We start from the raw sequence: 20,241 nt of genomic DNA on the forward strand, positions 1-20,241 counted from the left end.
TGGGGGAGTTAGTCATGTGACTTGCCTCTGGGGCCCCCCCCAAGGCAGTGGGCCCCCAGACAACTGTCTCCCCTTGCTCTATTATAGTTACGCCCCTGCAACTCTGTTGAATCACTTGTAACTTCATAGTGCTGTTAACTGGTGGTGGTGTAGTATACAGTACTTCAAACGCAAACCACCTTGAATACTGACAGAAATGTGGTATATAAATGTAGCAAGCAATTGCATGAAAATCATGTCCATAGGAACCGATATGGTTCTCTTTGTATGGCTTCCCTGTATTCAACATCTCCTGAAAATATAATGATGTATTATTTTAATAAATGCTTTGTTAAATTTATAATGATCATATTGATTGTTGAGATGTCATGTTACTTGTTGAGATGTCATGTTACCTGGTCGCTTGGGTGGCCCTGTGGAGTCTGGAGAAGGGCATGGCATCCCTCCTCTGAGGCTTTCGTTCCCTTTAGGGGGTAGTGGGGATAAGAAGGGCCCAGGCTGGTTAGATCCCAGTGGGGTTGAGAGGGCAAGGTAGGGAGAACTGCAGCTCTAGGGAGACAGCTAGGTTGGGTGTGGCAGGAAACAGGAAGCAAGGTCAGGAAGGGGGCAATGCTGGAAGTAGGCTTTAAGACCTGTCAGCTCTGCACTGGGGTATTTTATTATTATTTCTTGTTTACACAGTCAGACAGGTGTTATTGACTGGTTTGTTTTATCCAGACATCGAGTCCTTCCCAAGGACCTGGGATGGCTGAATCTTATTATCAGTTGTTATAGATATCGTCGCAGAATATAGGCTATTCCCAGTAAAGTTGCTTTTTGTAACTGGCTGATGGTGATTTCTGTGGCCCCTATGGTGTTGAGGTGCTCTTCAAGGTCTTTTGGAACTGCACCCAGGGCGCCAATTACCACTGGGATTATTTTGGTCTTTTTCTGCCACAGCCTTTCAATTTCAATTTGTAGATCTTTGTATTGGGTGATTTTTTCTATTTCTTTTTCTTCTGTTCTGCTATCCCCTGGAATTGCTATTTCGATTATTGTCACTTGTTTTTCTTTCTTCTCGACTACAGTTATATCTGGTGTATTGTGTGGTAGATGTTTGTCTGTTTGTAGTCAGAAGTCCCATAATATTTTTACATCTTCATTTTCTTCAACTTTTTCAATTTTATGTTCCCACCAATCTTTGGCTACAGGTAGCTTGTATTTTTTGCAGAGGTTCCAGTGTATCATCCCTGCTACCTTGTCATGCCTTTGTTTGTAGTCAGTCTGTGCGATCTTTTTACAACAGCTGATTAGGTGGTCCACTGTTTCATCTGCTTCTTTACAAAAGCGCCACTTGCTGTTTGTTGTTGACTTTTCGACTTTTGCTCTTATTGCATTTGTTCTTAGTGCCTGTTCTTGTGCAGTCAGTATTAAACCCTCTGTTTCTTTCTTCAAGTTGCCATTCTTAAGCCATTGCCAGGTCTTGGTGATGTCTGATTTTCCACTTATATTGTGCAAATATTGACCATGCAGGGGCTTATTTCTCCATTTTTCTGATCGGTTCTTGACTTGTTCTTTCTTGTAGGCCTGCTTTTTTTCATTGGTGTTGAATAGTTTTGCGTTATTGACCATTTGAAGTGCATCTTCTTCACTGTCCTTGATATATTCTTCAAGGCCTCTTTTCTCCTCCTCTACTGTTTGATGGATTTGCAGCATTCCTCTTCCACCTGAGCTGCGAGGAAGGTATAGCCTATCGACATCACTGCGGGGGTGCAGAGCATGATTGATGGTCATGATTTTCCTGGTCTTACGATCCAGCGTCTCTAGCTCAGCCTGGGTCCAGTCTATTATTCCTGCAGTGTATCTGATAACAGGTATAGCCAGGTGTTTATGTCTTGTATGGTGTTCCCGCCATTGAGTCTGGACTTGAGGATTTTTCTAACTCTCCTGATGTATTCACTTCCAATTTTTCTTTTAACTTCAGTGTGTGCGATGTTATCAGCCCGGAGAATGCCCAAGTATTTGTAATGTTCTTTCTCTTCCAGGTTCTTGATCTTGCTTCCATTGGGCAGTTCTATTCCTTCTGTTTGTGTTATTTTCCCTCTGTTCATTATTAATGCAGCACACTTGTCTAGTCCAAACTCCATTGCTATATTGCTACTGAATATACGGACAGTGCTTAGCAGTGATTCGATTTCTGACTGGGACTTTCCATACAACTTCAGATCGTCCATGTACAGCAGAAGGTTGATTTTACTTGATGTTTTAGATGTTTGGTATCCGAGGCCTGTTTTGTTTAGTATTTGTGAAAGTGGGGTCATGGCGATTACAAACAACAGAGGGGATAGTGAGTCCCCTTGGAAAATGCCTCTTCTAATGCTAACCTGTCCAAGTGTATCGCCATTGATTGTTAACTGTGTACTCCACATGCTCATTGCTTTTTTAATAAATATCTGAATGTTTTTGCTGACACCAGTTGTTTCTAAACATTTTAGTATCCATGTGTGAAGCAATGAATCGAAGGTTTTCCTGTAGTCAATCCATGCAACACTTAGATTGGTTTTTCTTCTCTTGCAATTTTCTAAAATCATTTTGTCAATCAGCAGCTGGTCTTTTGTGCCTCTGGTGTTCGGGCAATTTCCTTTCTGTTCAACTGGAAGCTGTTTGTTAGTTAATAAGTGTTGCATCACTTCATCTGCTATTATTCCAGTTAATAATTTGAACATGGTTGGCAGGCAGGTTATCGGTCTATAATTACTTGGAACTGCACTTTTTGCTGGGTCTTTCATGATGAGATGAGTTTTCCCAGTTGTTAGCCGTTGTTCAATATCACCTCCTTGCAAAATGTGATTGAACTGTTTTGAAAGTTGTTTATGAAGGCTTGTTAGGTGTTTAAGCCAAAAGCCATGCAGTTCTAATTATTATTATTATTATTATTACATTTATATCCCGCTCTTCCTCCAAGGAGCCCAGAGCTGTGTACTACATACTTAAGTTTCTCTTTCACAACAACCCTGTGAAGTAGGTTAGGCTGAGAGAGAAGTGACTGGCCCAGAGTCACCCAGCTAGTATCATGGCTGAATGGGGATTTGAACTCTGGTCTCCCCGGTCCTAGTCCAGCACTCTAACCACTACACCACGCTGGCTGTGACAAGGCAGCTGAGGAGGAGGAGCTGCTTCTGCATATGGGAGCCAAGAGTTCTCCAGCAGGGGGAATTGGCTGAATGCAGCAAGCCAGGAGGAGGACTCAGGTGACAAACGAACCTCCTCCCCTGGCTGTTCCTGACCTTTTGGGGGTGCTCTGGTCATTCTGGAGTTCAAGAAGGGCTAGGAGCCCACCTCGTCCCCCGGGAGTCTGACAATACTTGTTTGACACAAGGCTTGAACTGGTAACCATGAATTGACCAATGCCAATGTTGGTTCTTTGAGTTGGGTGGGCATTGCAATTAATGATTTTTAAAACTTCAACACAATTGACACATACATTAAGGATATTTCCCAAACTTCTGGTATTTGGTATAAATGTATATCAGAGGGGAGATGGGAAGAGTCAAGAAAAGGATAAGAATGGATCAGTTCTCCCATCAGAGGTTCTGTCCAACACAGTATTTTGAAAATAAACATGCTTTGGGAATGTCTAATTCAAATAAGTAATGGTTTTATACAAGTATAACTGTCATGGCATCCCAAAAAGAAATCTTCAGAACAGTAAACTGGTAATGCTCCTCACCCCTGCCCAACCGCACTACAGCTCACAAGGTTCCCTGGGAAGCAGGGTGGATTTGATTTAAATCAAACTGATTTAAATCACGATTTAAATCATGATTTAAATCACTAGCAGGGTGGATAAAAATAAAAAAAATCCGATTTAAATCAAAAAATCCAATTTAAATAAAAAAAATCCAATTTTTTTGATTTAAATCGGATTTTTTGATTTAAATCGGATTTTTTGATTTAAATTGGATTTTTTTTATTTTTATCCACCCTGCTAGTGATTTAAATCGTGATTTAAATCAGTTTGATTTAAATCAAATCCACCCTGCTGGGAAGAGGAAGAACTATTAAATCAGTTTTGAGCTTAGTACAGCTATGCCCTTCATTAAGAGTGGGTCCCTGATTGTTTCTTCCTCAAATAAGAAGGAAGTACCTATTCTTATAAATTCCTTTGAAGTTCTCTGAAAATCACCAACTCTGCTTAATAGACAACAAAATGGCTTAAGTCTAGTAATAGACTTAATCACTAGACTTAAGTCACCAAGTCTAGTGATTATTTTAGACAAGAAAAGAAAGAAATGCAGAGAAATTATACAGCTCAACATACCTTAATGGTACCTTAGGTACTATTGTTAATCCATCCCAGGAATTGTGAGCAGAGACCTTTTGCATGGATGCAGTCATCACAATCCCTTTTCACTGAAGGGATGCTTCCTAGGAGTTAAGGAGCACACTTAATGTGCCTTGGATGGCAGCCGGTGTCAATCTCATTTATGCTCAGCCTATTCCTGTTCCACTTTCCTAATTGCACAAGGGATTACCTAGACAAGTTCACAAAGAGACTGCAGTTTGATGAATAGCTATTTCATGTTGCTGCAGGTGTTTCTCTTGAATAGAACTCTTTTAGCAACCTTTTTTAAAAAAATGAAGGGACAATAGAAAGTGCACATTTAGACTTGATGGTTCTTTCTTAAGCAGTGCCAAATCTCTTTTTATCTGTGGTTTCTCCTTTTGTGTTCCCTTTCAATCAGTTTTAATTGTTCATAAGCAATAGTACTGTATGAATAGATGAAGAAAATTTATCACCTTTTTCACTACCATCCAAGCAATTCCATTCAATTTTCCTACCCACCCCCATTTCCCCCAAAGCTGAATTGCTGATTCAATTGTTATGTCTATACCAAGTCAAGATTTACAGTCCCCCAAGATTATAAGGAATGGAAGACATAGTAGTTTCTCTTTTTGCTTGTCATTAAGGGCAGTCATGTTCTTGAATGGAGCAACTGAAAATCCTGAAGTTGTTGCTTGAAATCTCTAAAACAGCCTGTACTTACATACTTACATACTTCTGCTGTGCTCTATGAAGCAAGGAAGTGGATGCTATTATTCCAGAGCTAGTGCAAGGTGGCAGTTTGTTCCCTTGGCCTGGCACTAGAAGCTGGCCCCGTCCTCTGTACCGGGGCAACACCAGCCATCAGGATAGCTGCACCAGCACTCCAGAGAAGCCCTTTCATGATCGGTTCAGCTACATATACTGTATACAGGATAATGCATATGGCATGATGCACATGCAGAAATAGTCTAGAATTTATCATCTGGCACCAAATCCAGCATCCTGAGAATTTCATTCAAAGGCAAATTTCTACCCCATACTGTGCTGTATGGGGATGAACTTGAAAAACCATGAGGCTATTCACATGCACGTGCAAAACCGGGCTATGGAAGCCCAGCCCAGTTTTGCACACAAGTGTGAACCACAGGGATTATGCCCGATCCCGGCAGCACCACAGTGGCAAACCTGCCTAAGTAGCTTCTCCACAAAATGGGGTTAGGAGAGGGAGTGCTACCTGTTTTTCTGCTCATCTGTCAGCCATGGCGGCTGCCAGACTGCAGGAAGTCCAGGGAGGGAAGGGGAGGGGAGATCCCCGTGATGCACCATGCACTGGCATGGTATATCACAGTATTTCTGGGGGCTGGAGCAACACATCCTAGCCCCCGACCCTCCCTACTGCCTTGGCGCACAGGGAATCGCCTGGTCATGTGGGGAGTGTGCTCAGCACAGGAAGAGCGGACATCTGCTGAGAAGGTTAGTCTAACCTGCCTTCCCCGCAGCCCGCTCTGGAGCCCTTCTCACCAACTGTGAGATGAGGCTCCATGTGAAACACATCTATGCAATCTCAGAAGCTAGAAGGAAAGGCTCAGTCAGATTTCCAGTAAGGAGGAGTGAGGCAGGATTTGCTTGTCACGCATGGCTCCTTATCCTTTTCCTGCACTAGCACAAGCAGAATACACAACAAACAAGTAAGCTAACAAATGGAAAATTGCTTAATTTATATGGATTGTAGAATTATCCTTTCCTCACAGGCAACTTGAATTAACTTGGTGCAGAATGTTAAGGGGAGCACATGTCAGTGCCTCAAGACCTGCCTGTTGCCCATGATAGCAGCTCTGTGTCCCTCCATGATCACACACCATTGCTCAGGCAAAGTCCTATAGTAAGGAGCCAGAGATCATTTTCAGAACTTTTAAAAGGTAAGAGGGAAAGAGTCTGCTCTATTTGTCTGAGACAGAACAGAGTTACTACACCATGCAGATTTTAATAACTGAAAAGTTATTAAAAAGGGTATCAACATACAGTGGAGCTACTGAGAAGAGCTAACAAATTATGTACCATACATATTTAGTGCTTGGTTTAAGCACTAAATATGTACTACGGAATACTGGGTGATCTCATAAGCCTACTGGAAAGTAGGCAAAAACAGTAATGAGAAGCTAGATGGTTGGCATTCTGACTGATCACAAATAAATTGGGATTTATATGATTTTTAACATGGAACATAATGGAACTGGCCAACTACAATATGATCAAGACCCAGTTGGCACTCCCTCTGTGTCAATAGCTAGGTAGTCAAGGAACTACTTTGCACACAAGAGGTCTCTGGTTCAATCTCCGGCATCTTCAGACAACAGGAAAGCCTTTTGCCTGAGATCTTGGAGAGCCACTGCCAGTCAAAATAGCAGTCATGGATTAGGTGGACCGATATTCTTGCTTAATATAAGGCAACTTTGAATGTCCAAGCCATGATCCTCAATAGCTATCAAAGGAAACAGAAGCACCAACTTTAAAGAACACAAGATCAAACTCTTTCAAACATACAAGCACAAATACTTAATGAGACTTCCTAAACATGTGTTTTCAGGTGGAGGGCTGGATGCACTCATGAACTATTATCTGATTCCTGCAATCGACATGTATCATGGGCTTCAGCATACACTGATTTCCCATCCATTCACACAGCTGAAGAAGCCCCATTCAGCTGTATGGTTCTCACAATCAGCTTCCTGCTGTCACCATGGAGGGAGCCCATGGGAAAGGTGTCTGCCTATTGAGGCTTAAAGACAGCAACCTTGTTGGCCTTCAGAAAGAGAGAAAAATATTTTTGTTTTGGAAGGCACTGAACTTACCCATTGCTAGGTAACAGTTTTAAAAAAACACAAATCAAAGTATCTTACTGATTTTATCATTATTCTGATTCATATTAATAGTGAATTCAGGAGGTTCACTGAATTCACTGGTGAATTCACAGGAGGTTCATATCCTGAATTCAGGAAGCTGAGAAACTATCAGTTTCAAAGCAAAAGGCTACCCCAAAATAAGGCCATAATTCTTACATAATCAGAAGCCTTTAAAGTATGCAGAAGTTTGTAAATTAAAAGAAAAAGACAACTTTTAAAGAACACAAAATGCCTCTGTCAGCATCTTACAGAATGGTGAAAGCATAGAGATAAGAAAATATTGCAACTCACCTTATTCTCTGGAGAGGGGAAACTCCTCTCTTTGTGTCTAACTTTTGTTTGTGGGGATCACTACTGTGATCCAATCAGAGCTAGACTAAATCCTGCATTTCTCCATTGTTTTCTATGGGCCATTCTCACACCCACCTCAGGGGAAAGGAAAAGCAATTTAAAGGAGCCAGAGGTTGGACAGGCTGTCTGAATCTATCAGTAAAGTTTGTGGTTGAGAACAGTAGACACATGAAATGTTAAGGTGTTCAGTAAGTTGAGGGTCTGAGCTGGCAGTGACCAATCAAGAAAAGGATCTTGAGATTGTGGCAGATAGCTTGCTGAAAATGTCAATCAATTGTGTGGCAGGGCAGCTGTAAAGAAGCATAATTCCATCTAGAGATCATGCGGAAAAGGACTGAAAATAAAACTGCCAATATAGTAATGCCCTTATACAAACCTATGGGGTAACTGCGCTTGGAATACTGTATACAGTTCTGTTCTTTGCACCTTCAGAAGAATATTGTAGAATTGGGAAAGGTGCAGAGAAGGGCAACCAAAATGATCTTGGGGTTGGAGAACTGCCCCATGAGGAAAGACTACAATGTTTGGGCCTTTTTGGTTTAGAAAGAAGGCTGGTAAGGGGGGTCATGATAGAGGTGTATAAAATTATGCACGGTGTGGAGAAAGTGAATAGAGACAAGTTTTTCTCTCTATCTCATATTAGAACTCTCCAGGGTCATCCACTGAAGCTATATGCTGGGAGATTCAGGACAGACAAAAAGGGTTTTTTTACAGAGCGTGTAAACTATGGAATGCACTGCTGTCAAATGTGGTGATGGCCATGAATCTAGACAGTCTGGAAAAGAGATTAGACGAATTCATGGAGGATAGAGCTATCAACAGCGACTAGCCTTGATAACAATATACATCCAGCAGGATCAGAGGGGCATGCCCCTGAACCAGGTGCTAGGGAACACCAATGGGAGTAGCAGTTGCCCTCTTTTCTCTTCTTGCAGGCTCCCCAAATGCACCTAGTTGGCTGCTGCATGAGGCAGGACGTTGGCCTGGATGGGCCTTGGCCTGATCCAGCAGGGCTTTTCTTATGTTGGGGGGCAGACTGGGCAAAGATCATCTGAACCAGCCCCCAAGGAGTCAGAGGCAAAGCCTGTTTTTCTAGGCAAAAGACTCAACTATGGGAGGAAATGGTTAAGCATTATAAATCTGACACAGCAAATCATGCATTTGCATTTATTGTTGTGGCAGATTACGAATATGGCTCATCAGCAAAATGCCCTGGACATTTACTTTCCATATCATACAGAAACAAATGCTCTTCAGCCCCAAAATTATCATCTGGGAAAAGGGAAGCAGTGGGCACTTAGGGAAAGTAGAGTTGTGCCCTCAAGTCGGTGTCGACTCCTGGCGACCCCAGAGCTATGTGGTTGTCTTAGGTAGGGATTCAAAAAACTGCCAAGGCTAGAGGAAAGAGATTGCTTGCGCTAGCCCAGTGCTAGCCCAGTGCAATATTTGACCCTTTCCCCCTCTTTGAACAGCTGATGCGTCTTGATGCAATAAACTGCTTTGGAATCTCCCCTCAGTGAAAGGGTCATCGGGAGGTTAGTGCTAGTTGCAGGTGGGGCGGGGTGACCACAACCAAATCTAAAGTCTCCTGGGGCTCATGGACTTAGTTTTAGGATTTCTTGGATTCTGGCTTTTATCTTCACATTAGTAATTTGCTTAGGGTTGTTGCATATGTAGAGAGAGAGCCAAACAGAAAGATTACTTTCACAATTGCCTCCATTGAGATATCATTAGTTTAAGCAAAAGACACATCACATGTGCTGCAATTCCAACAATTTTAATATCATGTTACTAAGCCATACAAGGACTCTTATTGAGTAGCAAGCCAATATATTTTGATTGCTGTAGCAACCAGTTAGCGAGCTTGTTTGATCTGGAAATGTATAATTTCCAGATTTAAATGGGTAACCTGATTTAAAATTAACAATTTAAATTAATTGCCTTCAGCCTTCAATCCAACCTGGTGCTGCTCCCATACCAGTGATTGTTAACATTAAAAGCAAGCCTCCCATTTGGATGCACCAAGATTGTTAAGCCCTACAGATGGTGAATGACAGCCCTAGACCAAAGGGGTGCTGGAGATGACAGATATAAAGGAGTATCAACTGATGTGGTAGCTATATGTGATGTAACCTTCTAACAATAACAAAGCAAATGCCTCTAGCCATTTGTATATATTAAAGTTTTATCTGGCTGTACCTCTTCTTTGCATAGTTTTTAGCAACAAAAAAAGTCAATTTCTCATTTAGTAGAACAAGCAAAAGCATGGCAGGATTAGGTTGTTCACGTTTTCTAGACTGCCAAATGAAGACTGATAAACGATGCTTTCACCTGGTGCCTGAGTGTATAATCCCAAAGATTGTGATCCTGAGCAAATTTACATTTAAACAAGTTGTTCTAGTAAGAACTAATCAGCCTACTTTCCTTTCACTGTCTCTACAACTGGACTAAACCTGGTTGAGGTCCACAAGTTAGATCTTTTGCACCTCAAATGTTCATGTGTCTGCCATCTTGGGTAAGGGTGGGTGACATCATTACAAACTACACCACTGAGGTGTCCCTGTATGTCACTCACTATAACTGTATCAAATTTGGTTCAAAATGGTTAGACAGTCCTCAAGTTAGTGCACTTGCACCTCAAAGGTTCACACGTCAACCATCTTGGATTGGGGTGGATGACATCATCGCAAACTACTCCATTGGGGCATCCCTATGTGCCCATACAGCTGTAGCAAATTTGAATCAAATTGGTTAAGCGTTTCACAAGTTAGCTCACTTGAGCCTCAAAAGTTTACGCGTCCACCATCTTGGATCATGGTGGATGACATCAACACAAACAATGCCATTGAGGTGTCCCTATGTGTCACTCACTACAACTGTACCTAATTTGGTTCAAAGACAGTCCACAAATTAGCCGGCTTGTGCCTCAGATGTTCAAACGACCACCATCTTGAATCGGGGTGGACGACATCATCACAAACTACACCACTGAGGCGTCCCTATGTGTCCCTACAACTGTACCCAATTTGGTTCATATTGGTTCAGGTGTTGCGAAGTTGATGGGTTGGGGGGGGACACACAGATGGAGACACACACAGAATGCTGGGTGATTTCATAAGCCTACTGGAAAGTAGGCTAAAAAACGCTCTTCAGAAATCAATTAGGTTGACTTAATAAATATAAGAGAGCCAGGTGGTAGAGTGGTAGGAATATTAGACTGGTAGAGTGGTAGGAATATTAGACTGGAACTGGGGAGAGGCTAGTTCAAATCCTCACTCAGCCATGTAGTTCACTGGGTGACCTTAGATTAGTTGCCATCTCTTAGTTTAGCTTACCTCACAGGGCTGTTGTGAGGAGGAAAGAAATTGAGGTGCAGGGAGAAGAACCCTCTATGCTGCCCAGATCTCCTTGGAGGCATTTTGGCAGTTGAAGATTTCTGCACTTCAACACATTAAACTGCATCAATCTGCTGGAAAACTATATAGTTAGCTATTAAGATTACAGTACCTCTGTCCTCCTTTGTATCTGGCCCCTCTAACCCCCACCAAAACCATAATAAAAAGTGTCCTAGAAATAAGAATTGTCAGAAGACCACATGTAGAAACTAGAGCTCTTAAAAAAAGCTACAATTAAATCTGGAAAAAATCTACACTGTTTTTTCAGCCCTTCTCTGTTATTACAGTATCTTTGAACATTTCACAATGAAAGCTGGGACTAAGTCCCACAGAACGCATGAGTTTTACTTCTGAGTAAGTATACATTGGATTAGGTAGCAAAGGTACCCATTCTACTGCCTTTGTGTATGGCTGCATCTGAAAAGCACGTAAACGTTTGCATTAGGGATGTGCACAGAACCGGCGATGGCCGGTTCAACAGTGGGCGGGGGGGGGTTACCTTTAGCAGGGAGGGTGCTTTTATTATTTATTATGTATTTATTTATTACATTTATAAACTGCCCCATCCAGAGGCTCTGGGCGGTGTACAACAACTTTTTAAAAAGACATAAGACCCACAATTCAAACACAATGCTAAAAACAATATAAAAACAATTCAAAAATGATTAAAACTATTTAAAACCAATTAAAATACTTTTAAAAACAACAACACTTTACAAGCCTTGGAAGGCCAGGCCAAACAAATAGGTTTTTAGGGCTCTCTTAAAGGCCGACAGTGAGCCTAAACTGGAGATATCTGCCGGGAGTGCATTCCATAGACCAGGAGCAGCTACAGAAAAGGCCCAGTTCCGAGTCACCATCAGATGTAGTGTTGGTAACTGGAGACGGACCTCTCCAGATGACCTTAACGAGCGATGGGGATCATACCGAAGAAGGCGCTCTCTAAGGTAGCCCGGACCCAAGCCATTCAAAGCTTTAAAGGTAACAACCAGCACTTTGTATTTCACCCAGAAACATATTGGCAGCCAGTGCAGCTGTTTCAAGACAGGCATAATATGGTCACTCTGGGTTACCCCAGAGACCAATCTGGCTGCCACATTTTGAACTAACTGAAGTTTCTGAACTATGTACAAAGGCAGCCCCACAGAGAGCGCATTGCAGTAGTCAAGCCTGGAGGTTACCAGCTGATGTTTTGAGATCGTTCTTTTCAAGGAATGGACACAGCTGTGGAATCAGCCAAAGCTGACAGAAAGGGCTCCTGGCCATAGCCTCCACCTGAGATACAATGGTGAAGTCTGGATTCAAGAGCACTCCCAAGCTGTGTACCTGTTCCTTCTGGGGGAGAGTAACCCCATCCAGCACAGGAAGATCTAACTCATCCCTTAAATTCCAATCCCCCACAATGAGCACCTCCATCTTGCTTGGATTCAGCTTCAATTTGTTATCCCTCATCCAGCCCATTACTGCCTGTAGGAAGGCATTTAGGGAGTGAATGCCATTTCCTGATGATGAAGATGATGATGATAAGGAGAAACAGATTTTCTTTTACACAGACACCCCGCCACGTTTCCCCCACTGGCACTGTGCTTAAAAACTGTCCCATGGGGCATCAGCATACCTCCTTGCCACCCTGGCGCACATTGAAACGGAAGTGCCTGGTGTGCGTGTGTGCGCACAACGTGCACATGAGAGCGTGATGTGCTCGTGAGCGATGTGTGCACACTGAGCACTATTTCCCTGTTACTCTTGAAAGGGAAGGGAACATGGAGACTTCCTAGGAGGCGATATGTATATGAGAGAGGTTTGTCCTGCTGTGATCTAGGATGCTGTTGCAAGGAATCACCCTGTCAAAGCCTTCTATGCAAACCAAACCAAAGTCTTGCTCCGCTGGCAGCTTGCTGCTGATGGGCTCGCCCTCTCATGAGAGGGCCAGTCTACTGGGGAGGACCAAGGAGTGTGAGCCCCAGGTCTCCCTTCAGACTGCACACTCAGGAGTTGAGCTAACCCAACAAAGGGGGGGCCTGCTTGAGTGGAGCCTCCAATTCTCTATGGGGGGGGGAAAGAACAGAATAGCTGAAAACTGCCTCCCCCTTCCCTGTGAAGACTGGCGCACACCCAAAGGTTTTGACACTCCATATGTCAGAGCCCGGCCGTGTGCATGTACCGGATGGGGAGACACCAGGTGTGTGAACAGATCTTTAAACCCATTCAAAATCCCTGGGTTTGGTCTGGTGTCGCACCATATGCAGATCTGCCAGCACGGGGAATTGCGGGAGAGGGAAGCCCTGGTTTCCAGCGAGCCCAGGAGAGCGGGGTCACCGTTTGGGGGCACAAGCAAGGGTGCACATGCTCACATGGGCAGACGGAAGGGCAAGGGGCATGCTCTGACAGCTTCTTGGCAGGAGTCACCAAGACAGAGAGAGCAGTTGCCAGGGTACCTGTCCCCACGGCTCTCCTCCATAGAGCAACCTCAATAAGAGAGCCACAGTGGCCTGGCACTCTTGTGAGAGCGCAGTCCATGGGAGAAGGGGGGTGTTTTGCCATCACACATTATTAGAGATTTGCTCAGCAATTCCCTCCCCTCCCCTCCCCTCTGAGGTTCTTCTCATAAGTTGTTAGGGGGTGTCCCTCTGGCCTGGCACTCTCTTGAGCGAGCGCAGTCCACCCTGGGTTGGCATACTCCTTCACAGCTGCTGTCTCTCTCCTTTGACTGGAGCACTGCTGACCCTAGTGACCAGCTCTGCTCATGAATAAGCCCAGGGACGGCGAGGGGGAAAGGGCTGGCCTCCCATTTCCCCAACCTTTTTGTGAAAAAAATAGAACCTGGCTGCTCAAGAACCCCTGCTTGGGGCTGGCTCTGAAACCTGATCCTGGGAACTGGATCCTGGCAGGGCTGGTACTCAGAGAGGCAGCCAACGGGAAGCCATGGAGCAGCCACGACCCTGGGCACGTCTGCACCTCCTCCTCTGTGATTGTGGTTTGAAAACTGGCACAAACCTGTGGTTATGGCGGTGCCCAGGATCAGACATAACGCTTTGGCAGCCAGCATCGAACCTTTGTGAAAACTGAAGTTTCAGTTTGAAGTTTGGCGAGGCAAACTGCAGGTCACTTTTGCCGCAAAACCGCAGTTTCACAAATTTGGACATAGCGCATTCAACTCTGGTTTCATGTTACATCTGAATTCAGCCTAAGAGTAGATTCAGCCCCAGGTTTTTTTTTTAAAAAGGGGGTACTGGAAACAGTGGGCTCTGGCTAAAAAGGAGGGAGAAATGTAAGTGCCCACTTTTCTTTTATTTATTTGTTTAACATATTTATTTACCACCCAAAAATCATGTCTCTGGGAGGTTTACAGTAAAACAGCACAAATTAAAACAAAATTAAAACATTAAAACAATTTAAAAATTTAACACAATGTTAAAATCTATGAGGCTAATTAAAAGCCTGGGTGAACAAATGGGCCTTAAGTGCCTTTTTAAAAGTTATCAGAGATGCGGAGGATCTCATCTTAACAGGGAGCACATTCCGAAGCCTCGGGGCAGCAGTGGAGAAGGCCAGTCCCTGAGTAGCCACCAAAAAGGCAACATTACAACATTTTAAAAGGCAACATTACAATATTAATAGAGGTAATATTTCCACAGCTGAATATATCTGATCACAGAGGCTTGCTGTCTTTGGGTAAGTTAACAAAAAAGGGTGTGCTTGTTCCCTCCCCCTTTCCCTACCTATCTTATGTAATTGCAAGAAACAAACCGTATGAGAAACATAGCCCAACCCCCTCAACATGACAGGATGGCTGCAACTACAGAAATCAGTACAAATCAGAAATCAGTACAAAATCAGGGATTTAACTTGATCCATGGGCCCTCAGGGCTCAGCCCTAGAACCCCTTCCCAGCATGAATCTTCCCCTGTAGAACATACACAACAACGGAGGTTACCTCTGAGCGTATACAAAGTACATTTCCCTCCCCTCCTAATAGCCACTAAGTCACCCCACCTATATGAGATGAAGAGGCAGAACAGGGCGGGTGTAACTATAATTGAGTGGATGGGTTCAAAGTTCCCGTGCCCCCCCTGCTCCACCCCTCCCTATTTTCTTCATGATCTCCCTCACTCAGAGGGCCAAACACAGCCCCCCCTCCCCTAGCTACGCCCCTGAGGCAGAACTACCAGGATCAGAAGATACAAGTTTCAAGCGAATGTCAGCCCCACCCTTTTACAAAGTTCTTCACTATTTCAGACAGGAATCCAATAGATGGATATTCAGCAAGAACTAACCAGCATCTTAAAAGGGGGGAAATAAAATGCTTTTTCTCAGCACAGAATCAAGTGCATTTCGAGTATCCTCACAAGGACCAGAGCTCTTCCCTTGTTCAGAAAAGGAGGGCGGGGAGAACAGGACTTTTCAAGCCCTTTCAGGCACTACTAGGCTTCCTACCCATCCTCCCTCAAGGGTTTGTCTCTGCAGCTCTTCTGATCTCCACACGACCTGCCTTGTTGTTCCCGAAGACGCGCGTCCAGAGCGAGATTCCGTGGTAACTGCAGCAGAAAAGAGAGTCCGCAGCGCCTGCCCGCAGTCCTTACCTTCCCTCCACAGAGAGAGAGAGCTCACACATCCAGACTTGCCAGGCCAGGAAGCCTCCTCGAGGGGGTGGATCTCCTTCCAAAGATGCTCAGAAATCAAAAAGGGAACCCGGAAGAAGCCATAAGAGTGGAGCCTCCCCGTGGGGGCTCCCACTAGGCAACAAAGCAGGGGGCGAACGCCAGCCCAGCATCCACGCACGACGAGAAGCAGCAGAAGCCGCCACGGAGTTTTACTTTACACCCACAGGTGTGACCCCACAACACCACTGGACTGGAGTGCTGCCTCCCCCCGACGGAGAGGAAACAAAATGGAGACTGGCAGCGAGGGACAGAGAGATAATCCTGCAGCTTCATCTGATTAGAGAAACTGGGCCTGTGCAGAGCCCAGGGAAATAAGGGGAGGAGAGAGGAGGGAGCCGGGGAGAAAGAAAGGGGATGAAGGAGGCGAAAAATACCCCCCCGGGGGTGGGTGGGAAATAGGTTTAATGGAAAGCAGAGAACCAGGAAAGAAAGCTAGGCTAAGATGATCAGAAGCAAAGGGGGAACCTTGAACCTTTTTTTTTTTTTTTGCAGTTGTGTGGAAGAGGCCATTTCAGTGGAGTTGTCTCTCATGCAGGGGTAAGCAAAGCTGCCCCAGGTGCTTTCCCCTTTCCTACACAGGAGTTTTATCTTCCTTTGTGACTGGTCGCCCTAAGTAAGAGTCCGGAGATGAGGGGAGTCGATCTGAACGGAATTTGAGGAAAGATCCTGGTTATTATAATTTTGCAATAAAGAAATAAAAGTGTCCGTCAAAGTCAAAATTCAAAAGCAACGTTTGGTATCTTTTTGACAAAAAACAGCCCCAAGTAGTGATTCTCAATTCTGCAGATAGCAACTTTGGGAACAAATAGCCATTTCAAGGAGTGGTTTTCAGCAGGAAAATAGTGTAGAGGGAAGTGCCATTCTCCCCTCTCCACACATCATCACCCGAGTTCAGATGGTCTCCCCCACTTTTCATGGCTGCTTTTTTGGGGGTGAAAGATATTTCCACTTTTAAGCCTGTCTTTTAATGACAGATGTATTAGATAGTGATGTGGAGATTCAGAAATTCTGCTCAGTTTCAGAGTTGTGTGAATGGGTGTTGTAGTTTCAGATTAGGTGCATGAGGGAAAGAATGTATCAAGGTTTTTTTTGCCCTCCTATCCAGCTGTGAGCCTCTACAACTTTTAAAGTCTCCAAGAGCGATAAACGTGTTCCTTTGGCATGGATTTAAAGTATATTGGGAGCAAGAAAGGAGTCTGACAGCAGAAGAAAGGAAACAGCCCTTTTTCGATGCCAGTGAGAGTTCTTGCTAATGCTGAGAGATTCTGTCGTGATGAGACTACACATGGCATCATTGGCTTTTTTGTTGGGCTTGCACCAGTTCTGGCCCACCAAGCCAAACACAGCCCAACACCCATGTAGTGAGTTCTGCCAAGGGCATGATAAATCCCTTGCCTAGGAGCTTATAATAAATGAGTGGCTGCTGCCAAAGCAGCTGTCACACATCTAACTCACACCCCGCCTCCCATAACGTTTAGGTGTGCTTCTGTGGTCCAATGCAAGATCAACTGCACCATATACTTCTTTTATATGTGTAGATGGTTTTATTGTGGTTTACATCGTGGCCTAACTGTGAAAGGGACTTTTTTTGTCCTATTGATGGCCATCTGATCTTTGAATTGAATGGCTTCCTTGGTAATGTACTTGCTCATCCAAGTACTTAGCGCATACACACTCTGAGAGCCAAACTATAGCCTTATCCAGACATTAAATTGTGCAGGTGTCTATACACATGTATGTGTATGCATGTGTTTATGTTCAAAGAGGAACATAGGAAACTGTCATGTACTGAGTCAGACCATTGGTCCATCTAGCTCAGTATTGTCAACACAGACTGGCAGTGGCTTCAAGGTTACAAGAAGGAGTCTCTCTGAACCCTATCTTGGAGATGCCAGGGAGGGAAAGTGGAACCTTCTGCATTCAAGCATGCAGGTGCTGTTCCCAGAGAAGCCCCATCCCTTAAAGGGAATATCTTACAGTGCTCACATGTAGTCTCCCATTCAAATGCAAACCAGGGCAGGCCCTGCTTAGCAAAAGGAACAATTTATGCTTGCTACCAGACTATGGGAAACACCTATATCGGGCAGCAGCAAAATAAGAAGATTCTGAAAGGCATCATCTCATACTGCGCAGGAGATGGCAAAGGTAAACCCCTCCTGTATTCTACCTAAAGACAACCACAGGGCTCTGTGGGCTCCAGGAGTCGACTCCGACTCGACTTTACCTTTTACCACAAAACCAGCTTGCTACTACAAGACCTGGGCACAGGTCGCTTCAAATGCAGGGTACAGAAAGGAAGTGTACTATTGTATGTGTGTTATGAACAGGATTTATATGTTATATGAAATGTGTCATTGGCTCCGCCTATTTCTTTTTAAGTTCAATAATAGCTATGGGTGGTGTGTGTGTGTGTGGCAACTGGGACCATAGTATGCAGGGAAGGGGTATGTCTTCCTCCTGCTTCCTCAATGAGAATTGCATTCCAAAGATGCTATTCTCTCAGAAAGCAAGCTTCTGTTGGCACGAATGGAAGCTTCCCTCCCCAGGGCTAATAGCAGCTTCAAGGACATGATTTTCTTTCTTTCTTTCTTTATTCAATTTTTATACCACCCTTCCAAAGTGGCTCAGGGTGGTTTACAATTAAAACAAAACCATTAAAACCAATAACAGTTAAAACAGAAATATAAACAATGTAAAACATCAATTAACAATTAATCAGAACAATTAAAAAACCCCGAAAACTAGGTTACAGCATTAAAACAATTAAAACTAATTAAAAACCCTGGAAGGCCTTTAGGACTGCAGTGTGAAGGGAAAGGATTAAATGCTTCCCGCCCCAAATGCACCACAGCCCTGATCTGAATTGTCCCGCCACATCTGCTGTTCAACTTAAAGATATTACAAATGTAGGCCCAGTGATGCATTTCACATAATATGTAGATTGGCCTTGAGAACCAGAAAGCCTGGTGGCATCCAGTTGTCCCTTGGGGAGGCCAGAGTGGTCACAGCTTTGGTTGCAACTCCTTGTGTGCTGGCTCATCCTGACTCCAGGCTGTGTGGTCTGAAGAGTGTTGGGAAGTGTCTATTGTTTGTCTTAGTAGTGCCCAAACCCATTTAAAACTAGTGGAATTGCACCTGTACCACTTAATGGTAGCCTAAAGGCAGACTTTGTGTGTTTTTAGAAAGCTGATGAATGATGTGGAAATCATGCAACCTTCCAGAAGGCTGCATTTTGAGGGCAACATTTGCTTGAACTCCATCTGCCACAATAAATTTGAATCAAGTCCTAGGTACTCCTATTGAACAGGGAGGACATTTAAATTTTATTATTGGATATGTTGGTTTGGTTTTTTTTTAAGGACAGTTTGAGGCATTTTGACAGAGAGATTAAGGTGTTCCAAAGCAGATGTTTTCCCCAGCATCCACCATATGGGATCAGTACACTTGACATCCACAACCCACATGGAGATTCTGCTGATTCTCATGCTGAACCTTGCAAACCGAATTGACATTCTGGAGACTAGTTGTGAGTGGCACAGTCCAAGATGGTGATTGTTGCACACAGATCCTGTGCCAGTTGGTTCCTCATTCTTGTGATACCTTTAAGGTTGCCAGTTTGCTGCCAAGCTATTCCCTTATAATTTTAAACCTGCCACTGTTGTCTGTATATACTTTTCTGGGAATGCAGTCATAATATACTATTTTTCATGTGCAGAGTTTCATATAACTTTTGCAGTCATGGTATTTTGGAAAAACCAACAAACAATTAATGAATCCATCACTGACTCAGGAGACAAGGCAGCTGTGGCTTGTCCTCTTGTCTTCTGTGCCCTTCCCCTACCTGCTGTAATGAGGAGGCCTCTACCTGACACTATGAAGGGAGAGGGGCGGACAAAAGAGTAGGAGAAATGTTGTGACTGATTCAGTGGCAAATTTAAAGGCACAGGGCCCAAGCCCTGCCCACCCCATCCCCAAGTTTCTGAATTGCTGCACTCTGGCATCCTTAACTCTCCATGACTCCACCCCTCTTCTGGATTAGTGCTACAACCAGGTGTCTGCAAATCCACTTGCCAGCTTGCCAGTGGTAAGCGCCCCAACCATTTGGCAAGCTGGACACCCTGCATTGCACAGATCTCCGCCCCAGAGGTCTCATTTCTCCTGCTATTTTTTAGAAGGTAAGAAAAAGCAGGAATCCTTTCTGAGCAGTAGGAGAGGGCTCCCTCTGTTTCTTTGCATCTCCATATTCCAGTGCAAATGACAGAAGACCCAGTTCTCTCCAAAGCTCTCTCTGTGTTGGAAATATATCTGAGGGAAGAGAGGGGGATTGGTGGTGACCACAATAATGGCTGGCTAGTGATCTAAACCTAAATGTGTGGATCCCTGCCTAGAGCATCAAACCAGCCTTGGGCAAAGCTGCGATCTGGACACACCCTACTACAAGAGGGTCACACAACTTCCAACCAAATATTGTTCCATGTAACACCAGCAAGGGCTGCTCCAGACAGGTTATTTATATACTCAGATGTGACTGATGTAAATAAAAGCTCTGGATCAGCAATAACTCATTTGGGTTTTTCTTTGGTCCTTTGTCCTTTTGCAATACATGCAAGTGGGACTATGGA

At 44.1% G+C, this 20,241-nt stretch overlaps 1 protein-coding gene across 3 annotated transcripts in view; it reads right to left on the reverse strand.

Annotated features, from left to right (window-relative positions):
* The window catches only part of GPRIN2 (G protein regulated inducer of neurite outgrowth 2), a 47,904-nt gene extending 31,828 nt beyond the window's left edge, over window positions 1–16,076 (reverse strand). The window contains exon 1 of one of the 3 annotated variants that reach the window (XM_053311862.1): window positions 15,539–16,076. Coding sequence is in view for 1 of the 3 variants with exons in the window: in XM_053311861.1 (XP_053167836.1) it covers window positions 15,393–15,396 (4 nt within the window). In the remaining 2 variants the exon portion in view is untranslated. Of the gene's footprint in view, window positions 1–15,392 lie in introns of all 3 variants that reach the window. The other 2 variants (XM_053311863.1, XM_053311861.1) reach the window with 2 other exon arrangements.
* Window positions 16,077–20,241: the final 4,165 nt, after the last annotated feature.

The sequence above is a fragment of the Hemicordylus capensis genome, chromosome 3, assembly GCF_027244095.1.
Source record: "Hemicordylus capensis ecotype Gifberg chromosome 3, rHemCap1.1.pri, whole genome shotgun sequence".
In the NCBI taxonomy this organism is placed as follows: Eukaryota; Metazoa; Chordata; class Lepidosauria; order Squamata; family Cordylidae; genus Hemicordylus; species Hemicordylus capensis.